At 44.7% G+C, this 13,045-nt stretch overlaps 1 protein-coding gene across 1 annotated transcript in view; it reads right to left on the bottom strand.

Annotated features, from left to right (window-relative positions):
- Positions 1-10,543, bottom strand: part of loxhd1b (lipoxygenase homology PLAT domains 1b) — a gene marked incomplete at both ends in the record, with an annotated part of 110,063 nt that extends 99,520 nt beyond the window's left edge. The window contains 7 exons of the mRNA XM_079826292.1: positions 543-691; positions 2,999-3,097; positions 3,539-3,723; positions 4,777-4,857; positions 6,395-6,406; positions 6,567-6,681; positions 9,907-10,543. Of these exons, the coding sequence (XP_079682418.1) occupies positions 543-691; positions 2,999-3,097; positions 3,539-3,723; positions 4,777-4,857; positions 6,395-6,406; positions 6,567-6,681; positions 9,907-10,543 (1,278 nt within the window). The remainder of the gene's footprint in view (positions 1-542; positions 692-2,998; positions 3,098-3,538; positions 3,724-4,776; positions 4,858-6,394; positions 6,407-6,566; positions 6,682-9,906) is intronic.
- Between the last annotated feature and the right edge of the window lie 2,502 nt (positions 10,544-13,045).

The following is a 13,045-nucleotide window of genomic DNA, read 5'->3' as shown; positions in this document are numbered from 1 at the left end:
AGAATAAAATCTGTATGTCCAATCTGAAAGAGACTCCAATAACACCAAAGCTGATTGGCTGCAATATAAGCTGCATGTTGGTCTCGTTTGTAGTCGTAATACAGTGAACTATATTTGGACTAGCGAAAGAAAGAACTAAAAAAATCAATAAAAACATTCTAAAGTGCTGCAGGATTTCAATGAGCATTAGAGGTAGCGTTACATGGACGGAGGAAAATTAAGACTGTTTAAAATTATTTAAGACCTAGAACAGAATATACTTAAGCCAATTTAAGACCCAAAATTTAGATTTTAAGACCCCGGGGACACCCTGCGTACAATGACACCAGAATTGTGTATTTAGAGACCACTGTATGTGTATAAGCTTTCACTTTTGGTCGACCAAATCCAGGAGGAAATCTCCCAAAAATTGTCCCAGAGTTTATGTTAAATCACAATCTCAGTCTTTTAGTCTGTGCGGTTTTCAGTCGATGCGTGAATGATATAACACAAAGTCTCAGCTTTATATTATACTCTAAACAGGCAGTGTAATGAGATGTCACCTTTTCCACGAACCATCCGGCCGAAGAGCCCTTGTTGTTGTGTCCGATGGTGATCTTCCTCACTCGGCCCAGGTTTGGAGCCTCTAGGGTAAACTTGTCTTCCGTTCCCCTCTCGAAGTTGTTTTTATCATTGTCGAGTCTTCTCTCACCTTTGGGGAAAATAAACATCAGATAATAATGTAACAGGATATTTGGAGTTTATACGTGTGCTATCAGGTTCTGTGTCTTGCTGAGGACACGCTTAGTCTATAGCCACTTTAAACCAGCCTTCTCAGACACAACAGCTGATGCGTTTATTGATCAAAAGTGACATTTATAATGTTACAAAAGATTATATTTCAAATAAATGTTGTTCTTATGTGTGTTGAGCATCAGATCCTCATATGAGAGTGATTAGTGAAGGGTCATGTGACACTGAAGACTGGAGTAATGATGATTTGATCACAGGAATAAATGACACTTTACTATACACTCACCTAAAGGATTATTAGGAACACACACTAATACTGTGTTTGACCCACTTTCACCTTCAGAACTGCCTTAATTATACGTGGCATTGATTCAACAAGCTGCTGAAAGCATTCTTTAGAAATGTTGGCCCATATTGATAGGAGAGCATCTGCAGTTGATGGACATCCAGGACACGAAGCTCCCGTTCCACCACATCCCAAAGATGCTCTATTGGGTTGAGATCTGGTGACTGTGGGGGCCATTTTAGTCCAGTGAACTCATTGTCATGTTCAAGAAACCAATTTGAAATGATTGGAGCTTTGTGACGGTGCATTATCCTGCTGGAAGTAGCCATCAGAGGATGGGGACATGGTGCTCATAAAGGGATGGACATGGGCAGTAACAATGCTCAGGTAGGCCGTGGCATTTAAACCATGCCCAATTGGCACTAAGGGGCCTAAAGTGTGCCAAGAAAACATCCCCCACACCATTACACCACCACCACCAGCCTGCACAGTGGGAACAAGGCATGATGGATCCATGTTCTCATTCTGTTTACGCCAAATTCTGACTCTGTGGCCGGTTCTCCACTGGTCCTTCATGACCCTGTGGCCGGTTCTCCACTGGTCCTTCATGACCCTGTGGCCGGTTCTCCACTGGTCCTTCATGACCCTGTGGCCGGTTCTCCACTGGTCCTTCATGACCCTGTGGCCGGTTCTCCACTGGTCCTTCATGACCCTGTGGCCGGTTCTCCACTGGTCTTTCATGACCCTGTGGCCGGTTCTCCACTGGTCCTTCATGACCCTGTGGCCGGTTCTCCACTGGTCCTTCATGACCCTGTGGCCGGTTCTCCACTGGTACTTCATGACCCTGTGGCCGGTTCTCCACTGGTCCTTCATGACCCTGTGGCCGGTTCTCCACTGGTCCTCCATGACCCTGTGGCCGGTTCTCCACTGGTCCTTCATGACCCTGTGGCCGGTTCTCCAATGGTCCTCCATGACCCTGTGGCCGGTTCTCCACTGGTCCTCCATGACTCTGTGGCCGGTTCTCCACTGGTCCTTCATGACCCTGTGGCCGGTTCTCCACTGGTCCTTCATGACCCTGTGGCCGGTTCTCCACTGGTCCTTCATGACCCTGTGGCCGGTTCTCCACTGGTCCTCCATGACCCTGTGGCCGGTTCTCCACTGGTCCTTCATGACCCTGTGGCCGGTTCTCCAATGGTCCTCCATGACCCTGTGGCCGGTTCTCCACTGGTCCTCCATGACTCTGTGGCCGGTTCTCCACTGGTCCTTCATGACCCTGTGGCCGGTTCTCCACTGGTCCTTCATGACCCTGTGGCCGGTTCTCCACTGGTCCTTCATGACCCTGTGGCCGGTTCTCCAATGGTCCTCCATGACCCTGTGGCCGGTTCTCCACTGGTCCTCCATGACCCTGTGGCCGGTTCTCCACTGGTCCTTCATGACCCTGTGGCCGGTTCTCCACTGGTCCTTCATGACCCTGTGGCCGGTTCTCCACTGGTCCTCCATGACCCTGTGGCCGGTTCTCCACTGGTCCTTCATGACCCTGTGGCCGGTTCTCCACTGGTCCTTCATGACCCTGTGGCCGGTTCTCCACTGGTCCTTCATGACCCTGTGGTCGGTTCTCCACTGGTCCTCCATGACCCTGTGGCCGGTTCTCCACTGGTCCTCCATGACCCTGTGGCCGGTTCTCCACTGGTCCTTCATGACCCTGTGGCCGGTTCTCCACTGGTCCTTCATGACCCTGTGGCCGGTTCTCCACTGGTCCTTCATGACCCTGTGGCCGGTTCTCCACTGGTCCTTCATGACCCTGTGGCCGGTTCTCCACTGGTCCTTCATGACCCTGTGGCCGGTTCTCCACTGGTCCTTCATGACCCTGTGGCCGGTTCTCCACTGGTCCTTCGTCTAGCCATCACAATCTGGCCCTTGTCAAACTCGCTCAAATCCTGAGAATCACTTTGAATGACATTATAATGCTTAACTACATACCTGTGTCTCCATTTTCACCGAAGATATTGAGGAAAACATCAGCATCCGTCCCGCTGCCTTTCACATCAGGCGTGAACACACTCAAAACATATTTATTATCTGCAAAAAAGAAATCACAATAAATCATGAAATTCACTGAAGGAGGACACAGTTGCAAAAAATGATATGATCAATGAGTTATGACAACATATGCTTTAAAAGTCAAAGACTCATCAAAGTCATGCAAGAGTCAACTCATTTTTAAAGTCGGTTTAATGTAATTTAAGTTAAAATGACTTACATTTACATTACACATTTATGCATTTGGCAGACGCTTTTATCCAAAGTGACTTACTTTGCATTCAAGGTACACATTTTTTTTTACATTTTGTCAGTTCTTGCTTTCCCTGGGAATCGAACCCATGACCTTGGCGTTGCTAGCGCCACACTCTACTGTTTGAGTTACAGGAAAGCTTAAACATTCAAGTTGATTGTACTATTACATTTAAGGAAGCAACTATTTTTACAGTGACATTTGACAAATTGTGATTTGAGGCTCACATTTGGGCATGTCCATGGGGTCCAGGCTGCCCAGCAGGTCCCGCACGAACAGGCCATCGCCCTCAGCCCTGCTCAGCCAGTTATTGCAGGCGAAGTAGAAGCGTAAATGTGGCCTGTTCATGTCCGTGACCACGACCCGGTCCAGAAACCAGCTGGCGTTCAGACCCGTGTTATCATGTTCAATCCTGACAAACGGCACAGAACGGACGGACACCTCCGATCAATCAACACCACACTACTGGAGAAAAGTGCTTTCTCCAGTACAAAAAAATCAAGACACATTTACTGGAGAAGAGCAAAACGACTGAAGATATTAAAGGGTTAGTTCACCCAAAAATAAAAATTCTGTCATTAATGACTGACCCTCATGTGGTTGGACACCCGTCAGACCTCCGTTCATCTTCAGACACAAATGAAGATATTTTAGTGTAAATCTGATGCTCTGAAAGGCCTCCATTGGCTCAATGCACTTTACACTCTCAAGACCCTTAAAAGACACTAAAGACTAAAGTTGCAAAGTCCATCTCACTACAGCGGCTCTACAATAACTTTATGAAGACGAGAATAGTTTTTGGGCGCAAAAAAACCCTAAATAACGACTTATATAGTGATGACGATTTCAAAACACGGCCTCATGAAGCTTCGAAGCGTTATGAATCAGTGAGTCGATTCAGCGGTTCAGAGCGTTATGAATCAGTGAGTCGAATCATGTTTCGGATCGCGTGTCAAACCGCCAAACTGCTGAAATTTGGCGATCCAAACTGCTGAATCGACTCACTGATTCATAACGCTCTGAACCGCTGAATCGACTCACTGATTCATAACGCTTCGAAGCTTCATGATGCTGTGTTTTGAAATCGTCATCACTATATAAGTCGTTATTTAGGGTTTTTTTTGCGCTCTAAAACTATTCTCGTCACTCCATAAAGTTATTGTAGAGCCGCTGTAGTGAGATGGACTTTGTAACTTTAGTCTTTAGTGTCTTTTAAGGGTCTTGAGAGTGTAAAGTGCATTGAGCCAATGGAGGCCTTTCAGAGCATCAGATTTACACTAAAATATCTTCATTTGTGTCTGAAGATGAACGGAGGTCTGACGGGTGTCCAACCACATGAGGGTGAGGAATTAATGACAGAATTTTCATTTTTTGAAAGGGTGAACTAACCCTTTAAGACTGAAAATGAATTTTTGCTTAAAACAAGAGCAAATTTCAGCCAATGCAGTAAAACTCATCCACTCACCTAACTTTCTTCAAAGGGCCGACGTTGTGTGTTTTTATCCGGAAGACGTCAGTTTTGTTTTTTTCAAAAGCAGTTCGATTCCTGTAATAAATATCAATGCAAACAATAACCGAACATCATCTCATTTCTGGAGACAAAAATCAAACCCTGATTACCTTTAAACAATCACAATATTCAGGCCAAAATAAGGTGTTGATATGAAACCATAATAATACTTTATGATACAATAGTGTAAACTTATCTATCATAAGCTCAAACCTGCAGTTCAAAAGCACAATGGCTGTGAATGCACACCAAAGTCACAAATGCTTCATCGTCCTTTGTCAACTTTAAAAGAGTCACGATACATTTCAGAAAATGCATGATATCTAGCACCCAATATATCATGTATTTGCTGATGGAACATCTTGTAAACACACATATTCTGCAAATGAGCTTTGGATAATTATGTATTTCATGTGACATAAACTGCAAAAAATGTTTGTCTTGCTTAGTATTTTTTAAGTGAAAATAACATCTCGTTGGCAGATATTTGTTCTTTTTAAACCCTCTTGTGCTCCTTTTGTGTCGGTCAAAATTGCCAAAAATTTTTTATTATTATTTAAATGAAATGAACATACAATGTATTAGTTTGATAATGTTTTTTATTTAATATTTAGTGTTTTTAGGGGATTTTATGGTAATAAATTATATTTATGCAGCAGTTATAATCCATTTATTCACTTTTTGAACTTAAACTGGCATAAATTGTGAAAGTTTGGTCTCTTTTTAAAGAAGACACTTGGCAGATTATTGCTGAAGTAAAAAAAGTGAAAGTTTTTTAAAAAAGTGGACTTTGAAAAGAGTTATATAAGTTTACGTTTATTGTTATGAAAAATGCACCAAAATACTATTTTCAATTTTTGTATGAAATATTTTTAATTTTACTCTAAACTGTGAGAAAACCAAAGCCATACATCTAAACAAGGTTTGTACCAAATTTGAGGTTGATATCTCAAAAAATGAGCTTTCAGTCAGAGTTTGTTTGCCCGCAGAACCAAATTCCCATTTATTTTCAAAGCGCTCGTTTTTGACTGTTTTTTAGAACCGTTTTACCTTTTCGAATCAGGTCCATGATTTGTTTTGTGTGTTCACATAGAGAATATCAAAACCTTTACCAAGTCTCGTAACATTCTGATGAAGAAAAAAAAATAAGTAACATTTTTTGGTCAGAAATGACTGAAAAGCACCACATTTTGATGCATTGTTCAGAAAACGTAATACATCCTGATTTGATTTAAGAATGTTTAGATATTTGTACTGTAAAACAAGACAAAAATACTGAGTAAGAACATCACATTTGCAGTGCAAGTCAAGCTAGAATATAGAAATATCATTTTGAATGATGTGTGTCTGGAAACCGAATAGTAAAGTGCTGCGGTCTCTACAGCACAATGCTATACATTTCCACAGTCTGATCCACACGAGTCCATCATAGTGATGTACAGCACATGCATATTGTAGCCCTTCATTATGAGGAGCAATAAACCTGAGCCCTTCTGAGTGGGAAATATTGGTCCTTGATGAAAGGTTCTAGAATATCATGTGCACAAGTTCACAACAGCAGCGACTCAAATACCTCTTCTCTGTGCTGTGGATTCAGGGAAAGACAGAGTGATGGGGTTATATTTCATCAGCAAAATCACCTTTAAATACAACAGTAAACAACGAGACTGCGGCTCCCAGGCCATTCATTTATTATTAACAGAGATGATTATGAATCAAGTTTCAGGTCAGTAACATGGACTCACTTGCTGGCCAGGTGCAGCTTGGGAGTGATGCCGTACTCGCCGAAAAGCGTGATGAAGACATTGGCATCTGTGCCAGCGCCGTTAACGTCTCCGGTGATGGTCACCACCTCATACACTGTCATATGATTGAGCACAGAACGGATGAGTGAGAGATCCAGTGCATTATTAATGAGGAGGACATTCACACTCCAGTGAATAACAGTGTAAAACGCCCCGATGAACAATGACTACGCTCATGATATCCTCAGGTCAATGCATTAAAGCCAGTGTGAAAACATGACACATCATCAAGACACCATTCAGTCAGGTCACGATATTACCCATATCAATATCCGGATATAGATCACAGCAACATAAGGGGACCGGAAACACTGTGGTCAAAATATAACTGAAGTCTGTTGGTTATGTGAACGTTACGGGAACATTCCATTGTATCATTCTTCAAACATTAATGGAGCGTTACTTTTGAATGTTCTCTGAACGTTAACTTAGCTGAGATAATTCATACAAGAAGGACGGGCAAGAGTTGTGAGAGAGCGGCGTGCAGATGAGCGTCTCCTCACACCGGACTCAAATCCTCTCACGGAGGAGCTACGGAAGCATACAAGTTACATTTTTTTAGAGAGAAAGAAAAAAATAAGATTTTTTTTTAGAAAGACGACCAGGACTTTTACGTTGTGTTTTGTTTGTGAACATTGAAGAACACTCAAGAGTAACGCTCAGAGAACACTCAAGAGTAACGCTCAGAGAACACTCAAGAGTAACACTCAGAGAACACTCAAGAGTAACGCTCAGAGAACACTCAAGAGTAACGCTCAGAGAACACTCAAGAGTAACGCTCAGAGAACACTCTAGAGTAACACTCAGAGAACACTCAAGAGTAACGCTCAGAGAACACTCAAGAGTAACGCTCAGAGAACACTCAAGAGTAACGCTCAGAGAACACTCAATAGTAACGCTCAGAGAACACTCAATAGTAACGCTCAGAGAACACTCAAGAGAAACGCTCAGAGAACACTCAAGAGTAACGCTCAGAGAACACTCAAGAGTAACACTCAGAGAACACTCAAGAGTAACGCTCAGAGAACATTCAAGAGTAACGCTCAGAGAACACTCAAGAGTAACGTTCAGAGAACACTCAAGAGTAACGCTCAGAGAACACTCAAGAGTAACGCTCAGAGAACACTCAAGAGTAACGCTCAGAGAACACTCAAGAGTAACGTTCAGAGAACACTCAAGAGTAACGCTCAGAGAACACTCAAGAGTAACGCTCAGAGAACACTCAAGAGTAACACTCAGAGAACACTCAAGAGTAACACTCAGAGAACACTCAAGAGTAACGCTCAGAGAACACTCTAGAGTAACACTCAGAGAACACTCAAGAGTAACGCTCAGAGAACACTCAAGAGTAACGCTCAGAGAACACTCAAGAGTAACGCTCAGAGAACACTCAATAGTAACGCTCAGAGAACACTCAATAGTAACGCTCAGAGAACACTCAAGAGAAACGCTCAGAGAACACTCAAGAGTAACACTCAGAGAACACTCAAGAGTAACGCTCAGAGAACATTCAAGAGTAACGCTCAGAGAACACTCAAGAGTAACGTTCAGAGAACACTCAAGAGTAACGCTCAGAGAACACTCAAGAGTAACACTCAGAGAACACTCAAGAGTAACGCTCAGAGAACACTCAAGAGTAACGCTCAGAGAACACTCAAGAGTAACACTCAGAGAACACTCAAGAGTAACACTCAGAGAACACTCAAGAGTAACGCTCAGAGAACACTCAAGAGTAACACTCAGAGAACACTCAAGAGTAACGCTCAGAGAACACTCAAGAGTAACGCTCAGAGAACACTCAAGAGTAACACTCAGAGAACACTCAAGAGTAACGCTCAGAGAACACTCAAGAGTAACACTCAGAGAACACTCAAGAGTAACGCTCAGAGAACACTCAAGAGTAACACTCAGAGAACACTCAAGAGTAACGCTCAGAGAACACTCAAGAGTAACACTCAGAGAACACTCAAGAGTAACACTCAGAGAACACTCAAGAGTAACGCTCAGAGAACACTCAAGAGTAACACTCAGAGAACACTCAAGAGTAACACTCAGAGAACACTCAAGAGTAACGCTCAGAGAACACTCAAGAGTAACACTCAGAGAACATTCAAGAGTAACGCTCAGAGAACACTCAAGAGTAACGCTCAGAGAACACTCAAGAGTAACGCTCAGAGAACACTCAAGAGTAACACTCAGAGAACACTCAAGAGTAACACTCAGAGAACACTCAAGAGTAACGCTCAGAGAACACTCAAGAGTAACACTCAGAGAACACTCAAGAGTAACGCTCAGAGAACACTCAAGAGTAACACTCAGAGAACATTCAAGAGTAACGCTCAGAGAACACTCAAGAGTAACGCTCAGAGAACACTCAAGAGTAACACTCAGAGAACACTCAAGAGTAACGCTCAGAGAACACTCAAGAGTAACGCTCAGAGAACACTCAAGTGTAACGAACGCTCAGAGAACACTCAAGAGTAACGCTCAGAGAACGCTCAAGAGTAACGCTCAGAGAACATTCAAGAGTAACACTCAGAGAACACTCAAGAGTAACACTCAAAGAACACTCAAGAGTAACACTCAGAGAACACTCAAGAGTAACGCTCAGAGAACACTCAAGAGTAACGCTCAGAGAACATTCAAGAGTAACACTCAGAGAACACTCAAGAGTAACACTCAAAGAACACTCAAGAGTAACACTCAGAGAACACTCAAGAGTAACGCTCAGAGAACACTCAAGAGTAACGCTCAGAGAACACTCAATAGTAACGCTCAGAGAACACTCAATAGTAACGCTCAGAGAACACTCAAGAGAAACGCTCAGAGAACACTCAAGAGTAACACTCAGAGAACACTCAAGAGTAACACTCAGAGAACACTCAAGAGTAACGCTCAGAGAACACTCAAGAGTAACGCTCAGAGAACACTCAAGTGTAACGAACGCCCAGAGAACACTCAAGAGTAACGCTCAGAGAACACTCAAGAGTAACGCTCAGAGAACACTCAAGTGTAACGAACGCCCAGAGAACACTCAAGAGTAACGCTCAGAGAACGCTCAAGAGTAACGCTCAGAGAAATGATCACAATGTTTGAAGAATGGAATATTCACTTATAGGCTAATCAATTTTTTTATATATACATTTAAAGAACGTGACGTTCTGAGAACACTCAGTGATACTGTTTTTTAAACCTTAACGGGAATGTTAGAAGATATTTTCAGTAGCGAATCCTCTCAGAGCAGAAAACACACGGTTAATCATGCTTATAGGCGTCTTACCTTTTTTCTTGTGGTACTCGTCCTCATAGTTCTCCACTTTTTCAGGCTCATAGTTCCTCAGCTCGTTCTCGTAGATCTCCACATAATCAACATTTTTGGATTTCTTCTTCTTGCCCTTTCCCTTCTTGCCCTCGTCGTCGCTGTCAGTGCTTCCCTTCTTGGATTTCTTCTTCTTCTTCTTCTGGGAGTCGTCGTCCTCCTCCTCCGGCTCGGTTTCCTCTTTCTTCTTCTTCTTGCCGCCCTCGTCTTTGGACTTCTTGTCTTTGGATCCCATGATGCTCTTCTTCCTGTCTTTGCTCACTTGGACGACATCCGGAAGGTTCTTGTGTTTGTTCTTTGACTCGTGTTCATCTTCACCGTCCTCGCTGCTGCTCTTCACCTCCTCATTCTCCGGTTTAGAGGTCTTCTTCTTCTTCTTTTTCTTCTTCTTTTCCGGCCCTCTGTGGCTCTTCCTCAGCTCGGATGCATCGCTGACCGACTCTGTGTCCTCGCCGTGTTTCTGTTTCTTCTTTGTGGCACAATCTGGACCGCTGATCTTACCTTTCCTTCTCGACTTTGATTTCTTCTCCGCTCCGTCATCGTCCTCGTCTTCTTCGGTTTCCTGTGCCTGTCGTGTTTTTTTCTCCTTCGAGGGCATCTTTAATTTATTTACTACAGTGTAACTTTAACTGTTGACTGTGAGTGTGCAGGTGAAAGACGACGAGGCTGACCTGTGATGCTCGCCGGACCTGCCAGGAAGAGACGGGCCGCGGGTGAAGAGCTGGAGCTGTGGGGCTTCCCTGTCTCTGATGACAGCGGCCTCATTAAACATGACACACCACATCATCATCATCATGTGACTGAAGGAGAGATCACACACACACACACACACACACACACACACACACACACACTCACTCACTCACTCACACACACACCGTCACTCACACTCACACACACCGTCACTCTATCTCACACACACACACACACACACACACACACACACACACCGTGACCGTCACTCACACACACACCGTCACACACGCACTCACTCACACACACACACACACACACACACACACCGTCACTCACTCTCACACACGCACGCACGCACGCACACACACACACCTTATGTTTATTTAAATAAAATATATTTTATTGTAATTAAAGGTCACATTTCTAATTTACATTTAATTTAAGTTAAATTGCTAATATTAACTAAAGCTGAAAAAAAATACTAAAACTTAAATAGACATTTAAAAAACTAAAAACCCACACAACAAAATTTTTTAATGTAGTACCATAATACTACATGGGATAAAACAACCCATCCTCTGGGATAAAACAACCCATCCTCTGGGTGCTCAGGGTGTGTGTTTATCGCTCAGGGTGTGTGTTTATCGCTCAAGGTGTGTGTTTATCGCTCAGGGTGTTTGTTTATCGCTCAGGGTGTGTGTTTGCGCTCAGGGTGTGTGTTTATCGCTCAGGGTGTGTGTTTATCGCTCAGGGTGTTTGTTTATCGCTCAGGGTGTGTGTTTGCGCTCAGGGTGTGTGTTTATCGCTCAGGGTGTGTGTTTGCGCTCAGGGTGTGTGTTTGCGCTCAGGGTGTGTGTTTGCGCTCAGGGTGTGTGTTTGCGCTCAGGGTGTGTGTTTATCGCTCAGGGTGTGTGTTTGCGCTCAGGGTGTGTGTTTGCGCTCAGGGTGTGTGTTTGCGCTCAGGGTGTGTGTTTGCGCTCAGGGTGTGTGTTTGCGCTCAGGGTGTGTGTTTGCGCTCAGGGTGTGTGTTTGCGCTCAGGGTGTGTGTTTGCGCTCAGGGTGTGTGTTTATCACTCAGGGTGTGTGTTTGCGCTCAGGGTGTGTGTTTGTGCTCAGGGTGTGTGTTTGCGCTCAGGGTGTGTGTTTATCGCTCAGGGTGTGTGTTTCTTGCTCAGGGTGTGTGTTTATCGCTCAGGGTGTGTGTTTGCGCTCAGGGTGTGTGTTTGCGCTCAGGGTGTGTGTTTGCGCTCAGGGTGTGTGTTTATCACTCAGGGTGTTTGTTTATCGCTCAGGGTGTGTGTTTGTGCTCAGGGTGTGTGTTTGCGCTCAGGGTGTGTGTTTATCGCTCAGGGTGTGTGTTTATTGCTCAGGGTGTGTGTTTGCGCTCAGGGTGTGTGTTTATCGCTCAGGGTGTGTGTTTGCGCTCAGGGTGTGTGTTTGCGCTCAGGGTGTGTGTTTATCGCTCAGGGTGTGTGTTTGCGCTCAGGGTGTGTGTTTGCGCTCAGGGTGTGTGTTTATCGCTCAGGGTGTGTGTTTATCGCTCAGGGTGTGTGTTTATCGCTCAGGGTGTTTGTTTATCGCTCAGGGTGTGTGTTTGCGCTCAGGGTGTGTGTTTATCGCTCAGGGTGTGTGTTAGCGCTCAGGGTGTGTGTTTGTCGCTCAGGGTGTGTGTTTGCGCTCAGGGTGTGTGTTTATCGCTCAGGGTGTGTGTTTGCGCTCAGGGTGTGTGTTTGCGCTCAGGGTGTGTGTTTATTGCTCAGGGTGTGTGTTTGCGCTCAGGGTGTGTGTTTGCGCTCAGGGTGTGTGTTTATCGCTCAGGGTGTGTGTTTGCGCTCAGGGTGTGTGTTTGCGCTCAGGGTGTGTGTTTATCGCTCAGGGTGTGTGTTTATCGCTCAGGGTGTGTGTTTATCGCTCAGGGTGTTTGTTTATCGCTCAGGGTGTGTGTTTGCGCTCAGGGTGTGTGTTTATCGCTCAGGGTGTGTGTTAGCGCTCAGGGTGTGTGTTTGTCGCTCAGGGTGTGTGTTTGCGCTCAGGGTGTGTGTTTATCGCTCAGGGTGTGTGTTTGCGCTCAGGGTGTGTGTTTGCGCTCAGGGTGTGTGTTTATTGCTCAGGGTGTGTGTTTGCGCTCAGGGTGTGTGTTTATCGCTCAGGGTGTGTGTTAGTGCTCAGGGTGTGTGTTTATCGCTCAGGGTGTGTGTTTGCGCTCAGGGTGTGTGTTTGCGCTCAGGATATGTGTTTGCGCTCAGGGTGTGTGTTTGCGCTCAGGGTGTGTGTTTGAGCTCAGGGTGTGTGTTTGCGCTCAGGGTGTGTGTTTGCGCTCAGGGTGTGTGTTTGTCGCTCAGGGTGTGTGTTTGCGCTCAGGGTGTGTGTTTGCGCTCAGGGTGTGTGTTTGCGCTCAGGGTGT

Source organism: Gobio gobio (genome assembly GCF_949357685.1).
Source record: "Gobio gobio genome assembly, chromosome: 10".
NCBI lineage: Eukaryota > Metazoa > Chordata > Actinopteri > Cypriniformes > Gobionidae > Gobio > Gobio gobio.
Note: the sequence above shows the minus strand (reverse complement) of the source record. Positions and strands in the feature narration are given on the sequence as shown.